The sequence below is a fragment of the Plecotus auritus genome (genome assembly GCF_963455305.1).
Source record: "Plecotus auritus genome assembly, chromosome: 1".
Taxonomy (NCBI): Eukaryota; Metazoa; Chordata; class Mammalia; order Chiroptera; family Vespertilionidae; genus Plecotus; species Plecotus auritus.
Genome location: NC_137770.1, coordinates 63,823,535 through 63,836,952, shown reverse-complemented (window position 1 = coordinate 63,836,952; position 13,418 = coordinate 63,823,535). Strand labels below are relative to the sequence as shown.

Genomic DNA, 13,418 nt, shown 5'->3' with positions numbered 1-13,418 from the left:
ACATATGTATATACGTCAAAATGATGGAACTTTTTATATATATATATAAATAGATGGGAGATGGTGACAACCACGAAACGGTGTACGCTGAGTCCGACGTAACCCTTTTATCTCTTTTTTCAACCTCCTGTAGTTTTCCTAGTATAGGTCTTTTGTCTCCTTGGTTAAGTTTATTCCTAAGTATTTTAATCTTTCTGTTGCAATAATAAATGGGATTGTTTAATTTCTCTTTCTGAGAATTCATTATTGGTGCATAAAAAAAACAGATTTCTGGATGTTGATTTTTATCCTGCTACATTGCCTAATTCGTTTATTAAATCCAGTAGTTTTTTTGTTGGAATCGTTAGGGTTTTCTATGTATAATACGTCCTCCGCAAATAATGAAAATTTTACTTCCTCCTTTTTAATTTGGATGCCTTTTATTTCTTCTTCTTGTGTGATCGCTGTGGCTAGGACATCCAGTACTATGTTGAATAAGAGTGCTGAAAGCGGACATACCTGTCTTGTTCCTGTTCTTAGGGGAAATGCTTTTAGTTTTTGCCCATTGAGTATGATGTTTGCTGTAGGTTTATCATAGATGGCTTTTATCATGTTGAGATATGCTCCCTCTATTCCCACTTTGCCAAGAGTTTTTACCAAAAATGGGTGTTAGATTTTGTCAAATGCTTTTTCTGTTTCTATTGATATGATCATGTGATTTTTGTCTTTCAATTTGTTTGTAATGTATCACATTTATTGATTTAAGAATATTGTACCAACCTTGTATCCCCGGAATAAATCCCACTTGATCATGGTATATGATCTTTTTAATATATTGCTGGATCCAATTTGCTAATATTTTTTGAGGCTTTTAGCATCCATGTTCATCAGGGATACTGGCCTGTAATTCTCTTTCTTTGTAGTGTCTTTACTGGTTTTGGAATTAGGATAATACTGGAGTTTGGAAGTGTTCCTTCCTCTTGGGTTGTCCGAAATAGTTTGAGGAATGTAGATGTTAGTTCTTCTTTGAATGTTTGATGTAAACTCCCCTGTGAAGCCGTCCGGACTTGGGTTTTTGTTTGCTAGGAGTTTTTTTGATTACTGCTTCTATTTCATCAGTTGTTATTGGCCTATTCACGTTTTCTGATTCCTCCTGATTCAGTTTTGGGAGATTGTATTTTTCTAGGAATATGTCCATTTTATACACATTGTCCAGCTTGTTTGCATATAGTATTTCATAGTATTTTCTTACAATCCTTTGTATTTTCTGTGGTGTCAGTGATTACTTCTCCACTTTCGTTTCTGATTTTATTTATTTGCATCCTCTCTCTATGTTTCTCGATGAGTCTAACTAAAGGTTTATCAATTTTGTTTATCCTTTCAAAGAACCAGCCCTTGGTTTCATTGATTTTTTTTTTTTTTTGGATATTTTTTAGTCTCTATGTTATTTATTTCTGCTATAATCTGCCTCTTCCTACAGACTGATAGGATTCCAACTTGAATTGCCCCCCAGGCAATCATCCTCATGTTTGGCAAGTGTTTTATTCAACAGGTGGGGCAGTTGCTTTTGTCTGGAGGCTAATTGTTATTTTTAGTTCTTAAGTGGCCTCAAGGCAAAGTGTTTTCCAATAGGGTGAGGTGAGTCCACTGTCCATACCTACCCTTCACATACATGCCCCCACCACCACCACCAAGGCAAATGTCTGTTTCGGAAGGATGTCCTCCACAGTGTGAGGGAATGATTCAGCCCAGGAAACTGGGGGTGTCTGCCTTCTGAGCACTAACCCCCCAGTTCTCCAATCCTGGCTTCTGCTCACATAGCTCCAATCCAAGCCGCCCTCTCTCTGCTGGAGCACAAAGTGGGTGGCTCCACAGGGAATTTTGTGCATTGGCCCTTTAAGAGGGTGCCTGAATTTTCAGCCATCTCTCCCTCTGTCAGACAGCAACCTTGCTGCTTTTCTCAGCCAGGTGTTATGTGGGTATCCTTCTCAGTTGTGGTGCTCTCTGCTGGGGGGCCCAGCTTGGGGATTAAATCCCAGAGTTCTCAGTGGTACCCCCCACAGCTGAGATATATCTCTAGAACTTCAGTTGCTGTCTATGGGCGCCCAGCCAGCCCTTTCACCCCTCCACCCCTCCTACCAGTCTCTATGTGGTCTCCACTTTCAGTCCTCGGGTATCAGGGTTCTCTCCTGCCAGTCTTCCATTGATTACTCAGGAAGTTTTTCTGTATTTTATTTGTAATTCCAGTTTGTTCCTGGGAGCATGTCCGTGCAGCATCCACTTACTCTGCTGCCATTTTTAATCGGTGCGCAGTATTTCTAGAATAAATGAACAGAACGTTTCTGAAATAGACTGATGAGATTAATGAATTGGATGAGATCCAGGAAGTCTGTTGTAATTGTTAGAAAACTTAAATAGGTGACTTTGATTTGTGTTAGGCGTGCATGTCTCATGGGTGTTTTTAATTTTGATAAGTACTGCCATATTGCCCTCCATATACCAAATGTTTCTCCATTGCATTGCTGATAGACTAGAGTGTTACCCCAAGTTTTGGATTTTTTTCTGCCAGCCTTTGAAGGGCAGATTATTTCAGGTCCTGCCTAATATTTTCAGGACCAGTAACAAAATCATTTGGTTAAATTGGGAGAAATAGGGTTCTGTTTATAGGATTAGTTCAGAATACAGAAATGCTTTGCTGCAGCTCCTGCAGCAACACACCCACAACTAGTAAAACATGGTTGCTTATGCAGTAGAAGCAACCAGAAAACCTGGAAAAGGACCAAGAATGACTACAAACAACTCCACCTACTTTTTTTTATTTTTTGGCAAATTTGCAAGCTTAGCAGGATCTAAAAAGATCCTTCAGCCTTTGTGTGAATTGCAGAGACTCAATCTGGTAAGAGAGAGGAAATTAGTTTATTTTATGAAAAACTCCCCTAATATGATAGGAGCTGGCAATTATTTTTATGTTATTTTGCTTCAGTGTTAAGCACAGGGAAACAGGAAGTAGGTGTATTGAGTCATGAGTTCTACCTGCACTGGGATTATATGGTATGAAGAAAGATTTCCAGGAATGATGATCTCAGGTACTTGGAGCCAAAGTAATTTAGGAAGAGATAAAGAATTAGTTGTGACATGCTAGTTTACTGGCTTTTCAGACTTTTGTCATTTTATAAATTTGTAGGTTTATTATGGACTGAATGTTTGTGTCCCCCTAAAGCCCCTAATGTGATGGTATGTAGAGATGGGACCTTTAGAAGATAATGAGGGTTAAATTAGGTCATGAGGGTGGGGGCCTCATGATGGGATTAGAAGAGATCTTATAAGAAGAGAAAGATCTTAGCTCAGCCACGGAGGAAAAGCCTTGTAAGGACAGTGAAGAAGGCCTCTGCAAGCCAGGAAGAGAGCTCTCACCAGGAACTGAATCAGCCAGTACCTTGAACTTCCCAACTTCTACAACTGTGATTGTTATTATATATATTTGTGTGGCTTACTGTTCGAGATACTGAACTGAGCCTGGCCAGTGTGGCTCAGTGGTTGAGCATCAATTTATAACCCAGGAGGTCATGGTTCAATTCCTGGTCAATGCACATGCCCTGGTTTCAGGCTCCATCCCCAGTAGGGGGTGTTCAATGATTTTCACCATTGATGTTTCTATCTCTCCCTTTCTCTAAAATCAATAAAAGCATATAAAATATTTTTTTTTAAAGGAATATTGAACTGATACTCTCACCTCACTTTCAGAACATAAATAAAGAGCTCAACCTTGAGGGCATTATGCTAAGTGAAATAAGTCAGACAGAGAAAGACAAATACTGCATGATCTTACTTATATATGGAATCTAAAAAACCAAACTCATAGAAACAGATTAGATTAGTTGCCAGAGGTGGGGTGATGGGGTGTGGTGATGATGAGGGGAATGAATAAAGGTGAGAAAGGGTACAAACTTCCAGTTACAAAGGATGAGTAAGTTCTGGTGATCTAATGTACAGCATGGTAACTATAGTTAACAATACTGTATTATATAGTTGAAACTTGCTAAGAGAGTAGATTTTAAAAGTTTTTTTTTTTAAAGTTTTTACCACACAAAAAAGGTAACTATGTGAGTGATGGATGTGTTGACTAACCTTATTATGGTAATCATTTTGCAAAATGTATGTATATTAAATCATGTTGTACACCTGCCGGGGCTGACCAGCAGACCCTGAATGACAGATGAAGGTTACTCTGACACACATTTCTGTGAAAGAGAGGCTTAGGGGCTAGTTGGCATAAGGAGCCAAAAAAACCCTGTTCACCTGCCTCCTTAGGCTTTTAACAACAGCTTGAACTAAAATTAACCTCTAGATACAATCAGCAGGGTAAACATCCTTGAGAAAACACCTGCATCTGTAGTGTCTTTCAAACAAGGACATTTTGAAGTCTAAATATAAAGATTCTAGTAAAACACCTGGGAGCTCAGACTTGTTTGGAAAAGTCAAGGCAGGGTTTGCCACTTTCGGCAAGGTCCCCCTAAGAGGCCTCTGACCTTTCAGAGAATCCTCCTTACAGACTTTCCAACCAAGTTCCATGCTTCCCCACATATACCTTAAACTTATACAATGATATATGTCAATTATCCTATTCTATATAATAGAAGGCTAATATGCAAATTGACCGAATGATGGAACAACCAGTCACTATAACACACACTGGCCCCCAGGGGGCAGACACTAAACGCAGGAGCTGCCCCCTGGTGATCAGTGCACTCCCACAGGAGGAGCGCTGCTCAGCCAGAAGCCAGGCTCACAGCTGGCGAGCACAGCTGCGGTGGCGGGAGCCTCCCCCACCTCCGTGATAGCACTAAGGATGTTGGACATCCCCTGAGGACTTCCAGACTGTGAGAGGGTGCAGGCCAGGCTGAGGGACCACCCCAAATTTTGTGCACCAGGCCTCTAGTATCTCAATAAAGCTCTGAGGGAAAAAGCTCGCTTTTAACACAATTACCTCTTTTCTGTTCCTTCTGCATCCCCACTTTACCCTATCAACTTACATCCCTCAATTGAAGCCTTGCCTAAGTACCTCGGGAAATGGAATAAGTGCAATATAGAAACATCCCCCAACTAACACCAGTTGGCCCTGTCAGTCATTGCTTTCTCCTTTCTCTTCCCAAGGACATGTCCAGTTTGCACTTTAAGGGAGCTTGGGACAACCCCCTACTCCAAAGACACTTGTAACAATGGAACTTTAAGAAAGAATACTTATGTATAGTGTGGCAGAGTTTAACAAAGGCCCTACCCAGAAGTGTGTGGAGGGAAGAGACCAGATTTTATAAACTCTTATGGTTAAAGCAAGACTTGAATCCAAGAAAGGGTTCACCTGTTGAGGCCTTATGTCACATCTAAGTACTTATACTCCTTTTTTCCTCCCTCTCTCACCCATCCCACCCCCCCAAAAAAATAAAAATAAAAATAAAAAGCGCCTCACTCAGGCAAATATAGACTCAACTATGGTTAAAACAATCCCTTGCTGACTACCCCCACAGCATAGGTCATGTGAGATTGACTTGAAACTGTGGTGCACTTTCTTTGCTCCTGGATTTCTGCATCTCCGGCCCAGAGAAAGTTAACAGGACAGAGTTAATAAGAGCACAAACTCCAGTTTTATCCAGAGATGTCCTTTGACCATGCAGAAACACTGAATCATTGGACAAGCTATGCCATGTTTGATGTTAGAAAAGACTTGACACTTGAGCCCAAAGAGATTGGAGAACTAGGAAGTGAGAAATTAAATTTCAAGTTCGAATAAGAGAACACCTACAGATTATTTAGGGCATAAACTCGAAAATGCCCCTGCCCAATCTCTGGAAAAGGCTTTCAGTAGGATGGGAAGCTGAGAGCTGAGTTTTCCCCCTGGCTAACCCATCTGTCCCTGGCAACGGGCAAGCAATAGGGAGTACTATATTATTTAGTAAAATGTTTTAAACCCAAAATCTTGGTTTAAATTTAGATTTTTAGTTTCTCACATGTACTAAAAACTAATTTTTCTGCCATCTGCACACAGGTGTGTACAGGTATCCCTCTCCCCCTTCAACTCTTCAAATGAAACTTGTTTTGCTTTTCCCCCTCCAATTCCACCCTTCTCCAATAGTCCAGGCTCAAAACTTTGTTCATTTGTTTAGTTTTTGTTTCATAATCATAAACTTTGCAATCCAGCTAGACTTGGAGAACTGAAGTGAGAGCACAAAGATTATAGGATATAGTGAGCAGATGAGTGTGGTGGGGTGCTCTCCTGAGTAGCAGAAGGGCTGGTCTGGAGGTTAAGATAAAACACAAGTCAAATTTATTGGAGTTGTCCACAGTCGGCAACAGAGAGCTTTGTGGTCCTGCCATTCCTGGGCCTACGTGCTCCATGGCTTCCACAATATTCACGTACTTTCCCACCTTCAGGATAAAATTCATCCAATTTCTCCCCACAGAGGGACTTGCTGCAGTGCTATTACCCTGTGTGAAGTCACCATCCTGGCACATAAACCCCCAGAAGAACTGAAAGTAGGAATGTTTATAACCAAGTCTCTTTTTCCCCAGTGTTCAGAACATGAAAGTTTTCTGGCTGTCTTTGGAACTTTGTCTGCTAACAGCTAGAAGGAGACGTGACCAAAGGCTTGCTACCGGAGGGTAATGTGTCCAAGAATGGGTTGACCTTGGCTGGGTAGTAGCAACAGCAGAGTCTGCAAAACCAAATTTTCTTCATTCTTTAGTCCAAAGTGCTTGTCCTCCCTGGAAAGAAATTATGTTTATACCTTTATCTCCACAAACAAGGACTCCACCCTAATGAACCTTTATCACTTTCCTTTCAGATTACTGATTCTTGCTGCCATTTTTTTATTTTAACCTTTCCTTCCTGCCCCCAGATGATCCTGCTTGACCACCACTGTGATCTTCCTCAAGTATTGCTTTCATCTTGAGAGTCTTCTGAGCATTCCCTACAAGGTATCTAGGTAGACATCTAGGCTTCTCCTTGACCTGACCCTATCTAGCCCTGGGTTTGGGCTGACCTGCAGTCAAGGATGATAGTATTTGAAAACACCTAGCATGGTTCCTGACATAAAAGGCACTATAGCTTCTTTTTTTTCTATTCTTATCAAGTTAGTTTCTTTATTGCCAAAGAGTATCACTGGTTATATCTGCATCATAGATTATTCTCCTTCCAAGAAATGTATTCACTCCAATCTTCTGTCTCTCCAAATCTAACAAACATGAACAAATTCAAATTCTACCTTCAAATTTTAAAAGTCCTGAAAGTCACAAAATTAGGAACAAATTAAAAACCATACCTTGTTCTTGGCTAAGGAATTCAATATCATAAAAATATTGTTTACTTAACATATGTCAAAAATACTAACAAGGTTTTTTGGAGAGCAAAGGTAATAATAGAGAGGAGCTAGCCAAGCTAATTCTAATACTCATATGGGGAAAATAAACAAGCAAAAATGGCCAGAAAGTCCTGGCAAAAGAAGAGTGATAAGAGGAGACTAGCATCTGCTATGTATGAGTCAGATTGTAAACCTTCAGTAGGGGCACTAGTCTACCTTTTATGTCCTAAACACCTCCAAATACCAGCATATTGGGAATTAGGTTTCAACATGCAAATTTTGGGAGGACACAAACATTTATAGCACAAAATACCCACCTATATAGCACACCATATAGGGGATAAAAGGGATTTGTGATTACTGAGAGGAAACCATCAGCTTAATATAAACTTATATCATTATTAGGAAGGTGCAGAAAGTACATATAGTGTGCTATCTTTTGATAAGGGGAGAAGAAATATATGTACTAGTACTCAATTATATTTGTATAAGGAAACCCTTGACGGATTCTAAAAGAAGTGGGTACACATAAAGTTAAGCCCACAGGGACAGCGATGGGAACAGGACTTTTCAGTGCACACTTTTTGATATTGCTTTGTTATTTATTTTTTTTAAATAAATCTTTATTCAGATTATTACAATTGTTTCTCCTTTTTCCCCCCATAGCTCCCCTCCACCCGGTTCCCACCCCACCTTCTGCCCTTACCTGCCCCCCACTGTCCTCATCCATGGGTGTATGATTTTTGTCCAGTCTCTTCCTGAACCCCCCCATACCCCTTTCCCCCTGAGAATTATCAGTCCACTCCCTTTCTATACCCCTGATTCTATTATATTCACCAGATTATTCTGTTCCTCAGGTTTTTAATTCACTTGATTTTTAGGTTCACTTGTTGATAGATATGTATTTGTTGTTCATAATTTTTATCTTTACTTTTTTCTTCTTCCTCTTCTTTAAGAATACCTTTCAGCATTTCATATAATACTGGTTTGGTGGTGATGAACTCCTTTAGCTTTTTCTTATCTGTGAAGCTCTTTACCTGCCCTTCAATTCTGAATGATAGCTTTGCTGGGTAGAGTAATCTTGGTTGTAGGTTCTTGCTATTCATCACTTTGAAAATTTCTTGCCACTCCCGTCTGGCCTGCATAGTTTCTGTTGAGAAATCAGCTGACAATCGTATGGGTGCTCCCTTGTAGGTAATTAACTGTTTTTCTCTTGGTGCTTTTAATATTCTCTCTTTGTCTTTTGCTCTTGGCATTTTAATTATGATGTGTCTTGGTGTGGTCCTCTTTGGATTCCTTTTGTTTGGGGTTCTGTGCACTTCCTGGACTTGTAAGTCTATTTCTTTCACCAGGTGGGGGAAGTTTTCAGTCATTATTTCTTCAAATAGGTTTTCAGTATCTTGCTCTCTCTCTTCTTCTGGCACCTCCATAATTCTGATTTGGTACGCTTGAAGTTGTCCCAGAGTCTTCTTACACTATCTTCAACTTTTTGGATTTTTTTTTCTTTTTGCTTTTCCGGTTGAGTGTTTTTTGCTTCTTTGTATGTCAATTCTTTGACTTGATTCTTGTGTTTCTTTAGTCTGTTGTTGGGTCTCTGTATAATATTTTTTATTTCAGTCAGTGTATGTTTAATTTCTAGTTGGTCCTTTTTCATATCTTCGAGGGTCTCATTATATTTATCGGCCTTTTCTAGGATATTCTTGAAAAGCCTTATAACTGTGGTTTTGAATTCTATATCCAGTCGTTTGTTTTCCTCCATTTCTTTTGTTTGTGATCTGTTTCTTTGACGCCGCATTTTCACTGCTTGCCTGAGTTGGTAGGGTAGATCTGTGTGCTAGGTTTCCTATATGGCCCAGTGGGTCGGCCTCCCCAGTTAACCTGAGGTGGACACTCTTGGTGCACCCCTTTGTGGACTGTGTGTACAGCCTTGTTGTAGTTAAGTCTTGATTGTTGTTGGTATCACTGGGAGGAATTGACCTCCAGGCCAGTTGGCTGTAAGGATCAGCTGTGTCTACGCTGGGAGAAGTTCGGTGTTGGAGACAGCCTTATAGGATTAGACTTGCCAAATTGCAGTAGCCTCTGTGCTCCGCTTGGATGGGGTGGAGTCTCAGGGCGGAGCAGACAGTCTTGGCTTCCAGTCAGCCTTGCCCTTGCGCACGTGCACGCCTGCAGACCTCTGCCTTCCCCGGCTCCCAAGTCTCCGCCTGAGAGTACAGATTCCCCCGTAAGAGCGCGGGTCCCCAAGGGCTCGCCTGGAACCGGGGTTCAGTGCAGTCAGAACTGGGGCCCAGTGCAGTCAGGAGCCTCCGACTCCCTTCCACTAGGGAAAGCCTGTAGCAACCTCCGCAGCCTTTGTGCGCACTGGCACGCGCACGCCTTCAGACTTCTGCCTTCCCCAGCTCCCAAGTCTCCGCCCGAGAGTCCAGACTCCCCCCGTAAGAGCGTGGGTCCCCAGGGGCTCACCCGGAACTGGGGTTCAGTGCAGTCAGAACTGGGGTTCAGTGCGGTTGGGGGCTTCCTTCCCCCTTCCGCCAGAGAAAGTCAGCCAGGCTCTCAGCCGCCCTTCCTCTCTGAGCGCACAAAGACCCTTTGCCGTACCTCCAATTCTCTGTGAGCTTTTCTTTTTCCTTCTAGTTGTAGAATTTTCACTCAGCCAGCTTTCCTGTGGTTCTGGATGGTGTCCGTTCTGTCTTTTAGTTGTAGTTTTGAAATTGTTGTGCGAGGCAGCAGTTTAGGTGCTTACCTATGCCGCCATCTTGGTTTCTCTCCCCACTTCAGTCTCTTGAAGTGCTCCTACTCTAGTTCATCCTGATCTCACTTTTTTTTTTTTAATATATTTTATTGATTTTTTTTACAGAGAGGGATAGAGAGTTAGAAACATCGATGAGAGAGAAACATCAGCTGCTTCCTGCATACCTCCTACTGGGGATGTGCCCACAACCAAGGTACATGCCCTTGACCAGAATCGAACCTGGGACCTTTCAGTCCAAAGGCCGACACTCTATCCACTGAGCCAAACCAGTTAGGGCTGATCTCACTTTTGACTAAATCACTGACCTTGTTTGCTAATTAGTTCTTAAGGCTATTACTCTGTATATCCTATAGCACTTTACACAGTGTTTGGCCCATAACTGCTTTGTTCATTTATTCAACAATTTATTAAATGTTCACTAAATGCCAGGCACACTGATAGGTCTCCCAACTGTTGATTAGAACACTGGAAGTGAAGATAGAAGTTTTAATCCTTGTTTTAAGCATTGAAATAAAGGCAGTAAAGCCTCTAATTCATTCACCTTCCTATGTGAAGCCATATTTAAATTTCCTCTCTTAATTATTCCTCTTGAGGTAGGGCCTAGGCATTGGGTAACATGCATCTTGTTGCTCAAATATAGGTTGTAGGTAGATAAGACTACTGATTATCAAATGCAGTGTTAGGTAAACAGAGAACCTTTGGCCTGCCTGGTGTTAATAGCCCATAGAGTCCCTTCTATCACTCTTGGTTTTCAGTAGCCTTCTAGAAAAGACTCTCCTATTTTTATCAACATTGTGCCCCATGCCAGACTGTCCATCTCTGAAAGACAGGAACCATTTATTTCCTTGTATTCTTAGCACCTGTTACAGTGCTCAGCACACTTTACATGTTAGTTGAACTAAACCTAACAGGTCTGGGGCCATGCGCACCCCTGACTTCAGTTCCAAATGTGTCCCCTTCAATGTGTTTCCCACTAGAGTGAGTTTCACTTGATTTCTAATCTGTTTTAATGTTTCTGATTCCTAGCTATCAGTCCTGTAGCCTCCATTCCCTTTTCCCACAACCATAACTATCTTCTTTCCTCTATCCTTTCTGGAAACATTCCCTAACCCCTAAACCTACTGAGAAGTAAGTGTTTCCTGGTGCTCAAGATAAAACTTGGCAAGTTTATTTGTGTTCCTCAAGGACTTCCTCAATATAAAGTTTGATGCAAGCCTGACTCCTGATCCTGGCAGTTATACTTCCCCCAGGTTCAAGGGCTTCTCCCGTCATTTCTCAGAAAACCTTCTGAGTTGTATTTACATTGCATGATGAGGTGGAAAAGAGCTGGTGCTTAAGAATCTCACATACCTGCTTTCAAATCCTGGTTCTGACACTCACCAGGTCCATGGTATTGAATAAGTCACTAAAGCATTCTGAGCCTTGTTCTCCTTGTTTGTCAATTTAGAATAATAATGCTCATCTCATAATGTTATGGTGATTTAGAGATAAGGCATGTGAAAATCCTGGCATATAGTAACTGCTCTAAACACATCCCCCTTATTTTCCACAAAGTGGTTTACAAATTAATGAATAAACAAATGAACAGCTTTGCCAAGCAGCAATACTTATTTATGGAAACCTGTACTACCACTTCATGAAGACAAGGACAAACAAGGTCTCTTAGTCGCTTGCCTTGGCCTGTCTCTAGCATTTTAGCTTTGGAACATTGTGCTCTTGAGATGTGTCATGGTACATTTTGATCAAGGGCCTAGTCAATTGTGCCAATGATGTTGGTATGTAAAGGTCCCTCTTACTAGACTCCATGAGGTCCTCGGATATGACAAGGTGGGGTCTCTGGCCCTTAGGTGATAATCATTTATCAGAGAATATAAGGTATTTACATAAATAACAATTACACATGGTAGAAAGTGATATGACATAAGAGGTATATAGAGAAAATGCTATAGCAATTTAATAAAACCTACTTCCAACTAGAGATCAAAAATGGGTTTACTGGTGCTGGCCGGTGCCCCGCTTCTGCACTCCGAGCTCCCCGCGGTGCTCCCGCCCCGCCTCGCGCCATCCCAGGGGCCGCCCCGCGCTCGGTTCCCGCCCAGCCTCTGGCCCCGGGCACCAGGGCCCTCGCTTTCCCTGTCCACGAGCACCATGTTCTTCTGTTCCTTTTTCAAGTCCCTTGTGGGCAAGGATGTGGTCATGGAACTCAAGAATGACTTGAGCTCTGACTGGTTTGGCTCAGTGGATAGAGCGTCGGCCTGCGGACTGAAGGGTCCCAGGTTCGATTCCGGTCAAGGGCATGTACCTTGGTTACGGGCACATCCCCAGTGGGGGGTGTGCAGGAGGCAGCTGATCGATGTTTCTCTCTCATCGATGTTTCTAACTCTCTATCCCTCTCCCTTCCTCTCTGTAAAAAATAAATAAAAATATATTTAAAAAAAAAAAAAAGAATGACTTGAGCATGTGTGGGACCCTCCATTCTGTGGATCAGTATCTCAACATCAAACTAACTGACATCAGTGTCACAAACCCTGAGAAATACCCTCACATGTTATCAGTGAAGAACTGCTTCATCCGGGGCTCAGTGGTCCGCTATGTGCAGTTGCCTGCAGATGAGGTGGACACGCAGCTACTACAGGATGCAGCGAGGAAGGAGGCCCTGCAGCAGAAACAGTGACGATGACTCCTCCACCCCCTTTCCCTCTTCCATTGGTAGTCCTTGGCCTGGTGTCCCAGCCCAGGACCCCTCCTTCATACTTGAGATGTTGTGTTTATTGTTTTTCAATAGTGAAGGCGCTTTTTTTTTTTTTTAAAGGGGGATGAGTAGATGAGAGGACTAATTAGTGGGGAGCAGCTATCTTCAGTGAGAAGGGAAGATAAGTTGTCTGGGGAACTGCAGTGTTCCTGGTCCCCAGCACCTGCCTTTCTTACTCCTTCCCCAGAGATGGTGGGAGAATCTAGATCTCTCCAGGGCGGTATGTGCTTCATTTTGGGGATGGAAGGAATCTGTCCCGTATAGGGAATAAAATGTATGGTGCAAAAAAAAAAAAAAAAAGGGCTTACTCATTCAGTCAGTAGAAATCACAGGTGTGTCTGTGTAAGGTATTAGGCTAGACACTGGGATGCATAGATTAAAATTGTACTTGCTCTTGAGGAGCATAGTAACTAAAAAGTCACAGAAAAAAGTAATCACAGTGCTTTGGAAGCAGAGATCAAGAGTAATTAACTTTGCCTGGCTAGCATGGCTCAATGGTTGAGTGTCAACCTATGAACCAGGAGGTCACAGTTCTGTTCCCAGTCAGGGCACATGCCCAGGTTGTGGGCTCGATCCCCAG

General features: G+C 42.1%; 2 protein-coding genes across 2 annotated transcripts in view; both read left to right on the top strand.

Annotated features, from left to right (window-relative positions):
* The window catches only part of USP8 (ubiquitin specific peptidase 8), a 114,051-nt gene that overhangs the window by 19,626 nt on the left and 81,007 nt on the right, over positions 1 to 13,418 (top strand). The gene's annotated exons all lie outside the window — the stretch shown is intronic.
* LOC308248668 (U6 snRNA-associated Sm-like protein LSm2) lies at positions 12,235 to 12,872 on the top strand (the record flags this gene model as incomplete). The annotated part of the gene is made up of 2 exons (XM_080668887.1): positions 12,235 to 12,294; positions 12,533 to 12,872. 2 exons carry the CDS (start codon positions 12,235 to 12,237, stop codon positions 12,758 to 12,760), a joined length of 288 nt encoding a protein of 95 aa, XP_080525013.1. The 3' UTR covers positions 12,761 to 12,872.